Genomic DNA, 15224 nt, shown 5'->3' with positions numbered 1-15224 from the left:
ACTTTGAAATTTCTTCCTGAGATTGTTTTCAAAGCTGGAATACTTATCTGTACACCTGTTCTCTATTACCATATATTACTTCCACCTCCTCTTCTGCTTTCATGACTCCATGTTCTTCACATGCTTTGTGATCAATTCTTATTTCTTTCTTCTCCCTTATGTGGGGGTTGTCTGCTCTTCTTCTGTGCCTGTCTTGTATCTGCCTTCTCTAACATCAGTTTCTTGGTTTATTTCATTCTTTTTTTTTCTTTATCTAGGTGATTTCTGCCTCCAGTTCAGTCTCCAGCCACCTGATGGGTGAAAATATGTCAAAGTTGCGCTGATCATAAAAATTAAAGTCTGTGGTGTTCAATTCAAGATGAATTGCTTGACTTGACTAAGCCTTATTTATAAATGCCTATAGGCTTTCATATGTTTGTATACATTAATAAGAAATTTCAGTATTTCAGTGTTCAAAGTCTTAAAATAGTATTGTATGTCTGGATCTTTGTGCTCCTAATGCAGTTTTGGAAATAACTCCTATGTATACTTCGTACTTCAATAACACCATTCCTTTCAGATCTGAAATATGATATGCACAATTGAGCTCAATAGCTTTTTGTAGGGATGTGGAATTATGGAAAGGCATAATCCAACTTCCATGCATCAGACTCAAGGAAATGGGTGCAACACATTCTCAGCTTCCCTGAAAAATGAGGTCTTGAGCATGGCAAACAGGACACTCAGAAGTGTGGTGTTAAAAACACTGACATGTGTGGCATGTGCATGGACATGCAGAAAGTGTTAGGGCAGAGAACAGCACCCTAGTGGTGTTGTGTCAGTCCCATGTGTAGTCCTGGGTGATGAGAGAAAGTGGCCAGCGATTTTGAGATTGTTGTTTTGAATATGTTTTGCAGGTTGGAAGTGTTTGTTTCAGATTTCTGTGCCTTTGCTATGTAGCTTGAGGAAAAATCTTGAGTGAGCTGTGTAGAGCACCTCTGTGGCTGCACCCATCTCAAGGAGAAGCAAGATCTCGTTATGGTTCCTTAGCAGACCTTGCACACATTTGGCATTTAAAATACAAAACCAGACTATTCAATCTTATCAGTTAGGGTTAACCCCACTGTCAGGAACATATGAATTAAGCAGTGTTAAGAAAGGGTCTGAATTAGGACAGACAGGCATTTGTTGTTACCCCTGTGGTCTTGCACAGCCACTGACGTGGAAACAGCTTCTTTGCTGTTCAGCAAGTCGTAAAAGAAACAAATAGATCCGTTCCCCAAAGACAGAAAACAATGAGATATGGTTTGCTTTTTTTGTATTTTCTTATTTTCCTTTTTTTTCCTTCCCCTGAGAAGGCTTTTAAGGTGCTTACTTGTTCTTAAACATGCATTAAAACATCCATGGAATATAAAACAAACATTCCATTTAGTGTTGCTCAGAAAACATTATAGAATGCATTGGCAAATAGCTCTTAAATTGGCATCCCTAGTGTGTGCAAATAAATATCTGCTGCAGGGCAGGCTGGAAGTGACTTTCCATGCTGTGATTTCTTGCTTCTTGTGCCAACTGGTGGTTTACTATGGAGTTTGCTAATATTCAAAACAGGAATAAAAAGCTAGCAGGAAACTTATTAAATAGTTCCACAGAAATGCTAAGCTTAGCTGTCATAATGTCTCTACCTCTTTCTTTTAGAACCCGACAAGCACATTACTACCTTACAAGTACATTATATTTTCTTCACAATTCAAGTTAATCTCTGTGCTGTGCTGTAGAGGAAGTGGGAATGATTGTCTCTGCTCAGGAAGATGAACTAAACAAGAGGAGCGTTCTATGATTGCTCAGCCTTGAGCCTGATTGTATTATGGTGACAGCTAGCCTGGGGAGCAGAAAGGCTGCAGGAATGTCTCTTCAATGATATTAAAAAATATAATCAGGGTTTGTAATTTGCCCTGACGAGTGTTTCATTAATACGTAATCAATTTTCAGCTCTTGGAAAATTTGCTTAATATGAACTGACACTTCAGCTTGTCAGACTGACCAACCTGCATCATCCCTGCTACTGAGTTCTCTGGTATTTTAGGCTGGATCTGTGAATCCAGGTCTACTTATCCACTTTTATGCTTTAAGCATAAGGAGAAATTTTACATTTCTCAAGGAGTCAGTGAGTAGTGGTGTCTGGCTCCTCACCATATGGTGACCCACTGAAAGATCTAGTCTGAAAGGGGCAGTTTAATCTGGCAGTATGGGAGAAGGATGTACCAGTCAGCAAAAGCTGTAGTGACAGCCCTTATCCTGGATGGAAGCACAGCACATGCGGTAACAATCATTGCGTCTCCTGTTTGGATAGTCAGGGCTGGCCTTGGGACTGAACCTGAGGAATAGACATATTTTTTCTGGAGGATTTCTGTGCTCACTAATTCAGGATTCAGCCTAGTTCTAAAGGATCGCTGGCTCTTGAGAGTAAATCTCTGCTTCCTAGGTCACCATGATGATTTATTTACCACCAGAATTGCCACTGGCAAGTAAGAGGTTTTGTGCACCAAATGATAAAATAGTTGAAAAGTAGGGCTCTAGAAAAGAGCCGTTCAGAAGGAAACAGACTTGGAAAAAACTTCAGAGATTTTGCTATTCAGTCAAGAATACCAAATGGCAATAGGTACTGATAGGTCCTGTCTGTTTTGTATAAATTCAGTTAATGAGTCTCAGATCAGCAATTAGTGACTGTTAGGTCACCAACAAAAGGGAGAGTGATGTGAAAAAAATGTGGATAGAGTAAACAAGAAGAACAAGACCTGAATGTATGGTTGAGTGTGATTTTTTTTATTTTCTCCACTGCAGGATAATCTGATAACATTTCTAGGGGATTGAGGGCAAAGCTTCTACTAAGTATTGCATGTCTTTGATGGATGTCCTCACCATCTTTTTTCTTTTTGGATGCAGAAATATGATACCTCTTATGAAATGCCAGCCTCGTAGGGCTTTCTTTTAAAACTTTTTTTTTCAATTACAGCAATAGTCTTTAGAAAGTAGCCAGTAGTTTCTTCTTATTTTTGTTTTCTTATTTTATGACTACAGAAAAATTAAATATATATTACCCGGACATCCCACCCAAAATACAATTGAAAATGCTTGTTGGGTAGCTGAGCAGCAGGAAGACTCCCTGCTGAGGGACTTGATTTTGCAGCTATTTGTACCTCTCAGTGGCTTGTCTGCAATAGAGGAAGCTGTGAGAAGGGAAAGGAATATTAAATGGCATTTGAAACATCACTTTTCATCTGTTTCCTCTTTTCATTTTTATAATCTTGTTGGATTATGGTATCTTTACTGTAGTCAATAGTCAATTTATCTTGTAGCACAGTAGATGTCTGGCCCAGGGAAGAATTCCTAGGTGCTACTATCATGCACACCCTGGAAGAAAGATCCAGAAAGAAACAGTCACTTGGGTCTTCTGTAGCCTTCATTTAAGTACTGCGGCAGTTACGGGCTTCTAATATCTTTTCGTTGTTGAAAGTGTGGCAATCTGTTATTTTTTTTAATGTAAGATAGTGATCAGAGTAAAACATGATTAGCTTTCATTAATTCTGACTCTGACATTTTTCTCTGGAGAGCTTGAGCATCTCCTGGAGTGGTCAGAGTTACGATGGTGACCTGGAGGTGAGAAAGTCCTTAATGCTTCCTGCCTGTTCCTTAGTTCCCTAGCAACCGTGTCTCCTTTGTTTTCTTAATATAAATTCCTCATGACTGTTCACACTCCTTTTCTTATTAATTAATATTATTTTTAAAGCCAGGGATAGGAGCACATTTATTAAGAAGATTCAGGGAGACTGTTGATTTCTTTTTCCTGCGTCAAAAATATCTTTAATTTATCTAGAATTTGCTAAAATATAACTATTTGGATTGAACAGTTCTTTTTTGGATGTCTGACTTATGCTGTGGACTACAAAAAGCCCCCACCACTCTAGGTGCTGAACAATATAAACCAATAATCTATAGCAACATAACCTTGGAGGACTGAAGTGAGGCAAGAAACCTATAAAAAACAAAGTGTGTGACTACGGAATTAAGCTGTATATCATAGTGCTTGTGCCCAATAGGATGAAATGAATGTTTCCCCGGCAACCTTAATTCTCACATTTTCTAAGTTCTGAATGCTTCTCTTTGAGATGTTAATAATAGTCTGTTAACTTTTTTTCCCTGTAGCTAATGTGATACACAAAAATGTACTTGAATTTTAAACTTGCATATGAAAGCAAGTTATTGTAAACGTCTTACTAGTGAATATACAATCATTATGTTGATTCACAGTTATAATTCATTTTTTATATGTATTGCAGATGTGTTCGTGACCTCTTCCCTATTGTACAAACATCGTGTGATGTATTTTAGGTAGCTGTCAGAGCAAAAGGATTACATTTTTAATCATAGTTTATGGGTAAAGCATTGTTACAATAAAAAGAAGAATGAGGAAGCAGTAACAATCATTCTGAGCCGTGGTGGCAGGACACAAGCTACATAGGTAGTATTGAGGACTCTTCACAGCTAATGTGGCAGAGAGAACTTTTAAGAAAATGTGTGAAAAAGGAAAGTGTTTTGGGTTTGGAAAGATTTACAGAGAACAGGAGCTTGCAAAGAAATCCAGCAAAAGAACGAAGCACGGATATACTGATAAAAAGGCATGTCAGGACCTCCCTTTTCATCAAGCAGCACAGCCATATTGTCTGTGCTATTATCTGAATTAGGAGACTGAGTAAAAGATTTTGTAATTTTAACTGACTTACGTTTGCTCCCCAGCTTGCTTTCTTGTAATAGTTTTGAGCAGATTTACTAGTTTTGGTGACCTTCATCTACTTCTAATATTGCCAAAATACTAGGATCTCGTCTTTCCTCATCATATTTTTTCATCTTTATGCCATCTTCCAGCTGGGTTCCAAAAGTTTGAGATACTCTGGGATAAACCTGCAGCATAGATAGCACTAGCAGTAATGATGCTTGCAGAGCAGCGTGTCTTTGCTTTTTATGCTGACTTCTGTAGAGTACTGAGTCAAGTGGAGTTACAGCCTCTACCTTCACTTGCAAGAGTCCAGAATATCCAACAAATAAGTCATTCAACTTTTGTTGTTGTTGAAGTAGGTCTCTGCATTGTGAGGGATGTTTTATCTGGGCAGGAAACAAGAGTTTTTCTGAACAACCCCAGAATAAGCTAAGGACCAGGTCCTTCTTAAGGACTGCTCCAGCTATGGCTGTCCTATCTTTGTGAAGCACACATAGAAGAAAGCCCCAGACCCACACTGATCTCTGCATGCTGGCTCCCATCCTCCCACTTCAGATTTATCATGTCTTTGGCGTGGGCTGTGTCCATACAGTGCAGCATTTGACGAAGGATCTGTGTCATAACAAAGTAGTTCTAAAGCATAACTGTTCTGGTTGGAGGGAGTAGTTGGAGCTGCTTTAGTTCAAAATACCAGACATAATAAATATAATTTTATGTTCTGTCAGTCATGTGCTTGCTCCTGCTGTAGGGAACTACTTTGCTTAGCTCCGGGGAGTCCCAAAGCAAGTCAGCAAGTAGAGGCTGGTAGGAAAGCAGGCCTGAGGCCTGGAGAAGGCTGGCAGATCTCACTGACAGATGTAATGAAGCCTCTTCTTTGGATACCTCTCCCAGTCATACACAACAGCCATCCTTTGATAAAGGTTAAAAACATGCATAGGGTCAAAGTTAAGACTTTCAGAGACAGGTTCTGTATCTTGCAATAGCCTGCAAATTTATTTGCACTCAAAATCTTGTTTATGGGCAAAGAGAAGGCACAATTTATAAAACTAAAGATTTCATGTGAGTGTGACTGAAATTTTAGTTTAAACATTGGTCAGTCCAGATATATTCATTAAAGAAAATAAGAAATATTTCTGTGTGGAAAAAAAAATAAAAAAATGGTGATACTGTGGTTAAAGTTGTTTCATGAAAGTTTCCCAGTTTCTGCCTCTTTTCTGGTATTGTGCTCACCCTTCTTCCAGTGCTCTGATTCCTAAAGTTGATGGTTTGATTTTGCTGTTGGTGATGGTGTTGGTGGGGATGTTATAGTAAGTTGTCAGCAACAAGAGACTTTCATTGGGGATGAAAAGATGTCAATTATGATAGTTTCTTTTTCATCTGGAGTTTCTTTTATATGTTAGGTAATGTATTTTCACACTTCTCTTTCTGTTGGTCTGGTGCTCCATGTTACACCTGATATTACTGCATATGGTGCTTTTTCAGTGTGCTAGATACTATTTTTTGTCTTCTTTGCTACCCCTAAAGCAGATTTTCTTCAGATCCCCTGTCTGCAGGTGTGCAGTTCTCTAACTGGCCAGTGGTTAGATGCTTACAGCAGTGGGGTCTATGATGTCAAGTATGTGCCCTATGTCTTATCATCCCCTGCCTGTACTCCTCCATGCCATATCCTGAGTCCCTTCAGGGTCTCTCTTTCATACCAGGCCTGATGTAATGTTGCATCATTAAATTCCAGCCATAAAACTATGATAGTACTGTACAAAGACAAGGGAAATAGAGCCAACTACACAGGTCTCTGGTTGATTAGAAAAATTGTTTGTGTTCTACTCTACAAACTCTTTATGGTATGAGAAGCAGGTCAGGGTTTGTGCTGCTTCCTCCTGGTGCACTCATAGGTCTAGCTTTTCTTTGGTCTCACTTTTGGATTTTAATACTGTTGCAGATATTTATTCACAGTGGCTCTTCAGATTATGTTAATTGAAATCTGTGCACCTGCTAAAACTAATTATCCTCAGATCGCCTTGGCAATGCCTTTGCTAATGGATAAATGCTTTTGTAGACCCATTTACAAAGGATAATAGTAAGTAGACTTCCTTTCATGTTTAAAATTAAGAATTTGATTTGGATCTGAATAAAATTCTGCTCTGAAAATCTGTTTAGATCACATGTAACAGGGTCCTTGTCAGAGAGAACCCTCTGTTGCCCATTGCCAAGTAATCACGTATAGGAGACAGGCCAGCTGTGTGATCCACTCGTCTCAGTAGTGGTTGTGACACGGGACATCCTAGACTCTCTGCTCTGCAATCAGCCCATGGTGGGACTATAGAGAAAATGTTATAACTTTTATTTTCTCCACCTGCATCACAAGAATTTGTATTTTAAAGTGAGGCACATTTTCTAAGCATAGAAATGTATTGTTCTGCTCATTTTCCATAGCTTTTAATATGTATCTTCTGGAATAAAGATAATCCCCAATGCTTTGTTTGTAACAGCAGTTTTATGTGTCTTAGCTTGTACAAGAAGAAATAACACAGAGACGCAGTCTTACATTTTCGCTGAACTTTGTTCTTCTCTGAAAATATTTCTTTTCTGAATTCTTATTGTCAAGTTTTAACAAGTAATGGAGCTTGATGAACAATACTTGGAGATTCTGGGTCAAAGTCTTTATGGCTGCTTAATTGTTTAATACATAAAAAGTAGGAGGTGGAAGAGAATATTTAATTTTCATAATGAAGGGGAATCACGAGGGGAGTGTAGGAATCTCTGTGGAGGCCTGTGCTCTTAAGGTGTTCTTAAGACATATGAAAGACAAGAGGAAGAATAGGTATTGTGATAAAGGCTTTCCAGAAGAAGAACTAGGAAAACCAGCTGAGAGAAACAAATGGCAGACTTAAAAAGCAAGCAGTGATTCTTTGCATTACCATGTAGCTGTACTGCGGGAGTCTTTGCTGTGGAAGCTGTGCACACTAAAAATGTGCATGGATTCCAAAATCACAGAATAAATTTGTGGAGAAAATGGTTCACTGATGGAAAAAAAAGGATAGCATTTCTGGTTCCAGTCCCTGTGGCAAGCTAACAGTCATCCTCGAGAGAATAGATACCTTCTTTTGAACAGTATTGGGGAGAGATACTTGGCTAGGTGGACCTTTGATCTGAACTAAAAGGCTCACTCTAATGTTCTTCTGAAGAAAATCAATCTTGCTTTCCCACCCCTTCGTTTTCTTTCCCTCTTGTCTAGTATCCCCTTCTTTTCTGTCACAAAGTCAAACACTTTTTTCCAAGTAACTCCTCTACTTTTTTCATCCATACCATCAAATGTTATTTGTGATCCATCCTGAAACTGTCCTTTCCAAGGTTTCTAATATTGTTTCCTTTGCTTGATTTATCAACTCTGTGTTCCTTTATGGTTCATGGTCCTGTCTGTCCCTCAGCATCTCCTCAAAAGGATCCTCTTCATTTCTTCTCCCATTTTCTGTTAAATTTTCACAAAGGTTTGTCAGTGGTGCTGTTCTGTTATTCCTTGACTCTCGATAGGGTAGTCTTCCTCTATAAGGCACCCTATAAACAACTATTTAATTGTTTTCCTTATGGCCTGTCATAATAATTCTTTTGTTCTTTCATGTGTGCAGGGGGGTTGGCAGTGGTTAATTTCCCAGCTGTTCATCAGTGTTTTCCATGTCTTCTCAGTGTTCCTGGCTTTGTGGGTGTGGATCTACTGTCTTTGGGCTTCCTGTGCCATGCAAGCACTTGGGACAGAAGCAGCCTTTTAGTGTGTTTGACTAAGGCACTAAAATGTGTGTGTGGCATTTGGGTGTATCACAGACTAGGACAGACTAGTAGCGTTCTCCTAGGACAGAGCCTGGCATTTCTTCATGCTGAAAAATCACTGTCTTGTGTTGTGAAAGTGACTGTCTTTCCTTCAGATGGCATACTCAGCTTTCAAAATATACCATTGGAGCCAGCATCAAACTTTTATTCTGTGTAGTTAAATTCGGAAAAAAGGTGCTTTAAAAGTTTACTTTGGATGTGTTCTCACTTTAGGGCCAAGGTGGACCTTCAGGAGGAAAGGCAGGAAAAGCTGGTAAAGCTGGATATAAAAAACGGGTAAGATTCTCAAGTCTTAAATTGTTTTTTTCTTTTTTTCCTTTTTTTAGCTAAGAGATGCAAAGATGATTTAGTCTGAACAATGAGATTTTTCTGAAAAAAGCTGGTAAAATATCAATTGATTTAGCAGTAAGAGATTGCTGTAGGTTCCCACTGAGAAGGGAAATAGACCAGCAAGTTAGGACAAAAAGATATCACCTGGAACAAAGGCACAATTTGGGTAAAATGCAATATGAAAACATTAAAATAAAATATTTGGGATGTGAATTCCAAAATACAAGCTGACTCAGACTGTGAGAAAACTGCCTGCTTAGTTTAGAAAATTTGAAGTATAGCCCATATTCACTTAACAAAGTACAACTCTTAGGGAAAATAGCCTTAACTTTTTTGACTCACAATAATGTTTTTACTGCTGGGCAAATAAATTATTAGAATACCCTGATTTAATCTACCTTCCTCTTACATAGCTCCATTGACAGGGATGGAAGAACAGTCTGCATTCCTTTAAACAGGCATATTGATAAACAGCTTTTCACTTTCTTGGGACAAATCACAGTGTCATTAAATATTCCTCTTTTACCCTTTAAAAATTGAAAGTTATTTACCTTTAAATGAAAATCATATATAAAAATGTTAAAACCACAATACTTCACGTCTGATTCATCTGGGAAAACAGCCACTGGCAACTAACTGGCATCAAATTGTGTATGATAAATGTCCTACAAGCAGATGTTCGTATGGGAAACATTAAATCACGAACAACTGTTCGGCAGGCATCGTCTCTTGTGCATCAGAGTGCCTGACCTTCCTTACAGCTTGCCTCATTTCAGCTCCCTCGGGGAAAGAAATAAGGCTGCAGCCTGTGACTTTCCCTGGGCTCATGGAATATGCAAAATTCTCTGTTACTTTCAGCCAGTGTACATTTTGACACAACATTGTGCTTTTTACCTTTGTGGTGCTCTGCAGGTAGCAAAGCATTGCTGGGTCCAGCCTCTGTAGCTTCAGCCATAAACTGTACTTGCACCTTGGACTCATCCTCAGCTTTGTATGGCTGTAAAATTAGCAGGCTTAAGAGAACTGTATTTACAAGAATGATTGATTTATTTTAAATCAACTTATTACACATTTTGAACTGGAAGAGAAATTCTGCCTGGAGCATTTAAGCACTTTAATCAGCAGCTTTGTGTTCTGACAGGTTTTTTTTTTTAAGGGCAATTAATTGAAATGCAGTCCTGCAGTGATTCATTTTCTTTTTAATGACCTTATATCATGACATCAACCCAATGCTAGCCCAAGGAGAGCAGCAGGCTGTTGTTAGGGGAATGGAGACATGCTGGCCTTTGCAAGAAATTGGTTAACATTCCTCCAGGAGCCACATCCCTGCAGCTTTGCATTTCAAACTAAATTCTAAGGTAGCTTATAGAGTAACACGTCAGGAGTAATTGCAGGTTCTTGGCTTGTGCCCTTGAGTAGTCCTTAAGTCCTATAATACCCTTGGGTATTACATGGCAAGAGAAACAGAATTGCCAGCTTTTAAATGGAGATTGAAGTGGAATCACTTGAGTTTTGTTATTGGAGTTAATCCAATTTTGTGGCAGGGCAGGAATTATCTTCAGACTGCAGCTCTTCCAACCCACTGAACTCTTGCTGGCAAGTGTAGCCATATGAAAACCTTCACATTTTGACCTGCCATTTCTGGTGTTCTGCTCTGCTAAAAGCAAAGATGGGTAGGGGAATGTTGTTTTTATCTCTTTGCTCTGTGCCTCAAGAAGTGCTACTTTGGCAAGGAGCAAAACTGTCAGTCTTGTGGTATTACTGAGTTTGTTATTCCTGTTCTAGGATGAAGATGGCTCTGAAACAGGAGAGGATGGGTTGACAGCAAGGACTGTAGTCAGATCCCCAGATCAGCTGAAGCTAACTGAAGCTGTGAGTAAAGCAATGCTTGTCTTGTCATTGTACCTGAGATGTGTACAAAACTCCATAAACAGAAGCCTACCCATTGATCATGGAGGAAATTCTGCATGAGTGAAACTCCAGTACTTGCTCAAGTATAGTGTCTGCAGTACCAGCTGAAATTACTTCAATGGGAAAACAGGGAGAATGTGCTTTGAAACCCAGTTCTGGGCTTAAAACGCTGTAACTGCCTGGAGCTAATCCTAAAGGGAAAATCGGGCTGGGACTTCACTCAGTTAAGGAGGACCCAGAGCCAACTCTGAGCTTTTCAGGTGCCTATGTGCAATACACAAGACAGAGAAGTGTCCTACAATATTATTGCTATTTCTTCCCAAATTGGTTCAGTAGCATTGCAGTTGGTCACCCTTCCAACTGCAGTTGTTTCTCTCTTCTCACTGCCTTATGAAACTCTAGTATTGTTCCCTGTCCTTAAACTAGCTGTGACAGGGAAGCTTTATGTACACGCCCCAACTCAGGCTGTAAAAATAATTAACAGCTGTATTTTTGGGCTTTTTTGGTTAACAGTGGTCAATCCTGAAAGTACTGCTACTGAGCTTATTGTTTATTTTTGGACAGTTAAAATTTTAAAGATGCAAGTTGTCTGTCTCACCCTATAGAATGCAGCTAGCATTTTTCAAGTGCTACCATATCTTAGATAAGAACTAAAACCTAGGAAGCCTATTGAAATTCTGTGGTAGGAAGCAGGATGACTGTTCTGGATTCCACTCTCAGCCAGGTTGGCCCTAAGCACTGTTCTTATGGTGGCATCACCTGCGCATGAGGTATCTGCAATGAACTGCACATCACAGAACTGAGTATAAACATGGTGATTTTTGTTGCTGTACGTTATATTAGTAATGCAGTTTTATTTACAATACTATTTTGTTTCCATCCCAAAGGAATTAAAAGCAGAAGTTACACGTACCTTGACAGCTAATAATCCCCATATTCCCCGGGATATTGTCAGATTCAGCTTTAAAGTAAGTGTGGCATGACCCATAAAACTGGAATTTTTTGCAGTTAATTAGTTTTGTGTTGTCCTTTGGTTTATAACCAGGTAAATTTTCTTTTAATGTGGCTAAATCTTATTACAAATTTACTGCCAATGGTTCTTAAAGGGTTTTTGTAGAGGGTTAAAGTCTAAAAGCATTGATGCATTTATTCACAGGTAGGATATTACAATTACAGAACAAGATCTGTCAGTGAAGGTAATTAATGCAGCTAATCTCAGGTAGTTATTTTTTCCATTCTGTGGTGGTTAAAGGACAAAAGGCGAGGCTTTTCTCAGTCTGTAAGAATTATGCCTCAGTATCCTCATGTGAAGATTGAATTATAGGAGAGCTCAGAAATGTGTTTAGTGAAATCACTGACAGTCTTTATTCATGATGAGTAGGCGTGAGCAACAGACAGACAGAAAATATGCAAGAGTTGCATTCACATTTATATGTGCAGAGCACACACTGTGTTACCCTGGAGCAGCCTTCTCCCACTACCATATACAGCCAGCAACACAGGCAATCACATGGGTGGAGTGATGCCTTTGCCTTCCACTCCTCACTGGGAAGGATTATACACCCTGAAAGAAAGGGCTTGGGGACAGCTCCTCTAACTCTGGCATTGAATTATTTCCAACTTTAGGCAGATGTCGTGGTTTAATCCCAGCTGGTCACTAAGCCCCACACAGCCATTCACTCACTCTCCTATGGTAGGACAGGGGAGAGAATCAGAGGAGTAGAAGTGGGAAATCTCATGGGTTGAGATGAAGACAGTTAAATAAGGAAAGCAAAAGCTGTGCAAAGCAAAATGAGGAATTTGTTCACCACTTAAGGCAGCTGTTCAGCAATCCCTAGGAAAGGAGTGCTCCATGTAACTTAATGGCTACTTGGTAAGATACACCCCATTATTCCAAACATTCCCCCCATTCTTCTTCCCCCAGCATTCTTCTTCCCCCAGATTTATATGCTAAGCATGGCACCATATGGTATGGAATATCCTTGTGGTTAGATGGGTGAGTTAGTGGTGAGGTGGGGTGGGGAGCAGAACTCCGTGCAAGTGCTGCTCAGCAATAACCAAAACATCCCTGTGCTATCAGCACTGTTTTCAGCACAAATCCAAAATACAGCCCTACAGTAGCTACAGTGAAGGAAATTATCCCTGTCAAAACCTGTCGTGGCAGGCCCTGGGGCGGTGGTGGAGTGCTGCGACCTTCTAGAGAAGTGTCCTGGGGACGACGTCCTCTGGGCACAGGCACGTCCTCTGAGCCCACTCCCTGGCAGAGAGTGATTTCAGCTCTTTTGTGAGCACTCTGCTTCTGCCAACACAGGAGGGAAGAGACGGGAGCTGCGTGTGGTGATCCAAGGCGAAGCTTTCTTCTTCTTTCCTTGAAGGGGTCCAGGGACGAACTGGCTCGAGGGGGTCTGAGGGTGCAGGGTTGATACAGGAAAGCCAGGGAGCGGGGTAGAGCAGCAAAAGAATCATGTGAGGGCTCCTGGACGGTACAAAGGGGGAAGGGCCAATGGGGCACAGGCAATTTATATGAAATAGGGAGGCATGCCGGGACTAACTTTTTGTAACCATTAAAACAGTGCCTAAGGGCATAACCTCCAGGGGAGAGAGGCAGATTCTGAGGGTTAGAGGCTTTCAGCCTCCACAAAACCCAACATCTAAGGGAAGAGAAAACCAAGCAAAATATTCCCAAGTCTTTATCACTTCTGTGCTGCTTTACTTGTTTTGATACCTCTAAGTTTTAAGTTTTCTGTTATGTTCTGCTTGGATGTGCTTTTCCATTGTGCTTGGGTGATGAAGACAAAACAGTCTGATTCCAGCTAGGGACTCAAGGACAGTATCTTTAAACTTCAAACCCTAAGCATAAACAGCGTGAAAAGAGGAAGGTGGACACACAAGCAAGCAAGGAGGATGAAACTTCCCTATTTGAGACTATTAATTGGACAGTTGACTCCTGCATGCAAATGGACTGAAACCTATAAAGGTGTGAGAATTCGTGACCAACCCCCTCCTTTGCTTCCATCTTGGAGCCATCTGGGCAGGGGCCACGACTGTGGCACTTGAATTGCTAGGGTGTGGCTTTTGTAGCCCTTTCGTAGGCCTCACAATAAATACCCATTTTATTCTCCTCAACGCTGTGTGTAGCCTCTGTTCCAGCTCCTCAAGGCGTCAGTTTCACCAACCATTACATGATTCCAGAGAAGGAAAATCAGTCTTGTGGAATCAAATAAAGCACTTCTATTTGGAGCTGAAGTTTTCCATATTTATGTTACATAGACAGATGATCAGTAATCCATATCTTCAAATTCTCTACAATGACTGAAGTGGGTTCAGTGCTGTGCTGTGATTGACATAGTAAGCAATCAAATATGTATGAAGAAACTATTGAAGCATCTGTGTTCTTTGGTGGCTTCCAATTGCTTTTAGGTGCAGCTCAAACTAAATTATACAGATTGAGTTGTTCTTTACTGTGAAGATGGTGAGGCACTGGAACAGGTTGCCCAGAAAAATTATGGATTCTGCAACCCTGAGAGTGTTCAAAGCCAAGTTGGATGGGGCTTTAAGCAACCTTTAGGCTAGGGGAAGGTGTCCCTTAGGGCCGGGAGGTTATGACAAGATATTCTTTAAGATCCCTTCTAGCCTAAACCATTCCAAGATTTTATGATTCTGTGATTCTATGATTTTGTTGGGTTTTTCTTTTGTAGGAACGAGCATACAAGCTAGTGGATGATATGGATCAAACAGCCATTCACTTCACTTTGAATGGATATTTGATACACAAAGATTCAGATGAAGGCAGACGCCAGAGTATCAGATCAAGCATTGAAGCAGGTAGCTTTATTGTCTGAAATCACAATAATTTTCAGATAGGCACTGGTTCCTCTTATTCAACAGAATGGAATGATCATGCTGCATTACCACAGAATTAAACAGCTCCTACTTTGGTTTGCATTCTTGTTGGCAATCAAAATTAGAAAAATAATCAGCCAGATGTTTGCTGCAGTCTAGGAAATGGTGTGTATTTTTTGAGTCATTTGAATGCTAACACTGAAATTTTCGAAGTTATTTAGTGTCTTATAAATGTCTTTTGCTACCATTAGTTGGACATACATGTCTAAACTACTTAGCCTGTTTTGAAAGTTTCAGATATGATTTAAAGTATTGAAGCAGAAATGTTTGGAATCTGGGTGATTGTTCAGGAAACTAGCACATGTGTGATCAATTCTTGAATTCTTACCAAGACATCTACTTTCAGACAATGTGAGATACAAAACCCTGAACTACTTGGACCTTCATCTGAACTACTGTCAACACTCTTAGGTGTTCAGACAAAAAGATACACTAACCAGAGGCTGAAAGCTCTGTTGTTAGTAAAGAGTTAAATTTTCAGTGGGGGAGGATGTACTGGCTA

At 39.9% G+C, this 15224-nt stretch overlaps 1 protein-coding gene across 3 annotated transcripts in view; it reads left to right on the top strand.

The window, feature by feature from the left end:
* Positions 1-15224, top strand: part of DNAI1 (dynein axonemal intermediate chain 1) — a 144180-nt gene that overhangs the window by 2706 nt on the left and 126250 nt on the right. For all 3 annotated transcript variants that reach the window (XM_088157069.1, XM_088157070.1, XM_088157068.1), the window contains exons 2-5: positions 8792-8854; positions 10694-10780; positions 11707-11787; positions 14518-14644. In XM_088157069.1, the coding sequence (XP_088013195.1) occupies positions 8792-8854; positions 10694-10780; positions 11707-11787; positions 14518-14644 (358 nt within the window). The remainder of the gene's footprint in view (positions 1-8791; positions 8855-10693; positions 10781-11706; positions 11788-14517; positions 14645-15224) is intronic.

The sequence above is a fragment of the Sturnus vulgaris genome, chromosome Z (genome assembly GCF_052056855.1).
Source record: "Sturnus vulgaris isolate bStuVul1 chromosome Z, bStuVul1.hap1, whole genome shotgun sequence".
Taxonomy (NCBI): Eukaryota; Metazoa; Chordata; class Aves; order Passeriformes; family Sturnidae; genus Sturnus; species Sturnus vulgaris.
Note: the sequence above shows the minus strand (reverse complement) of the source record. Positions and strands in the feature narration are given on the sequence as shown.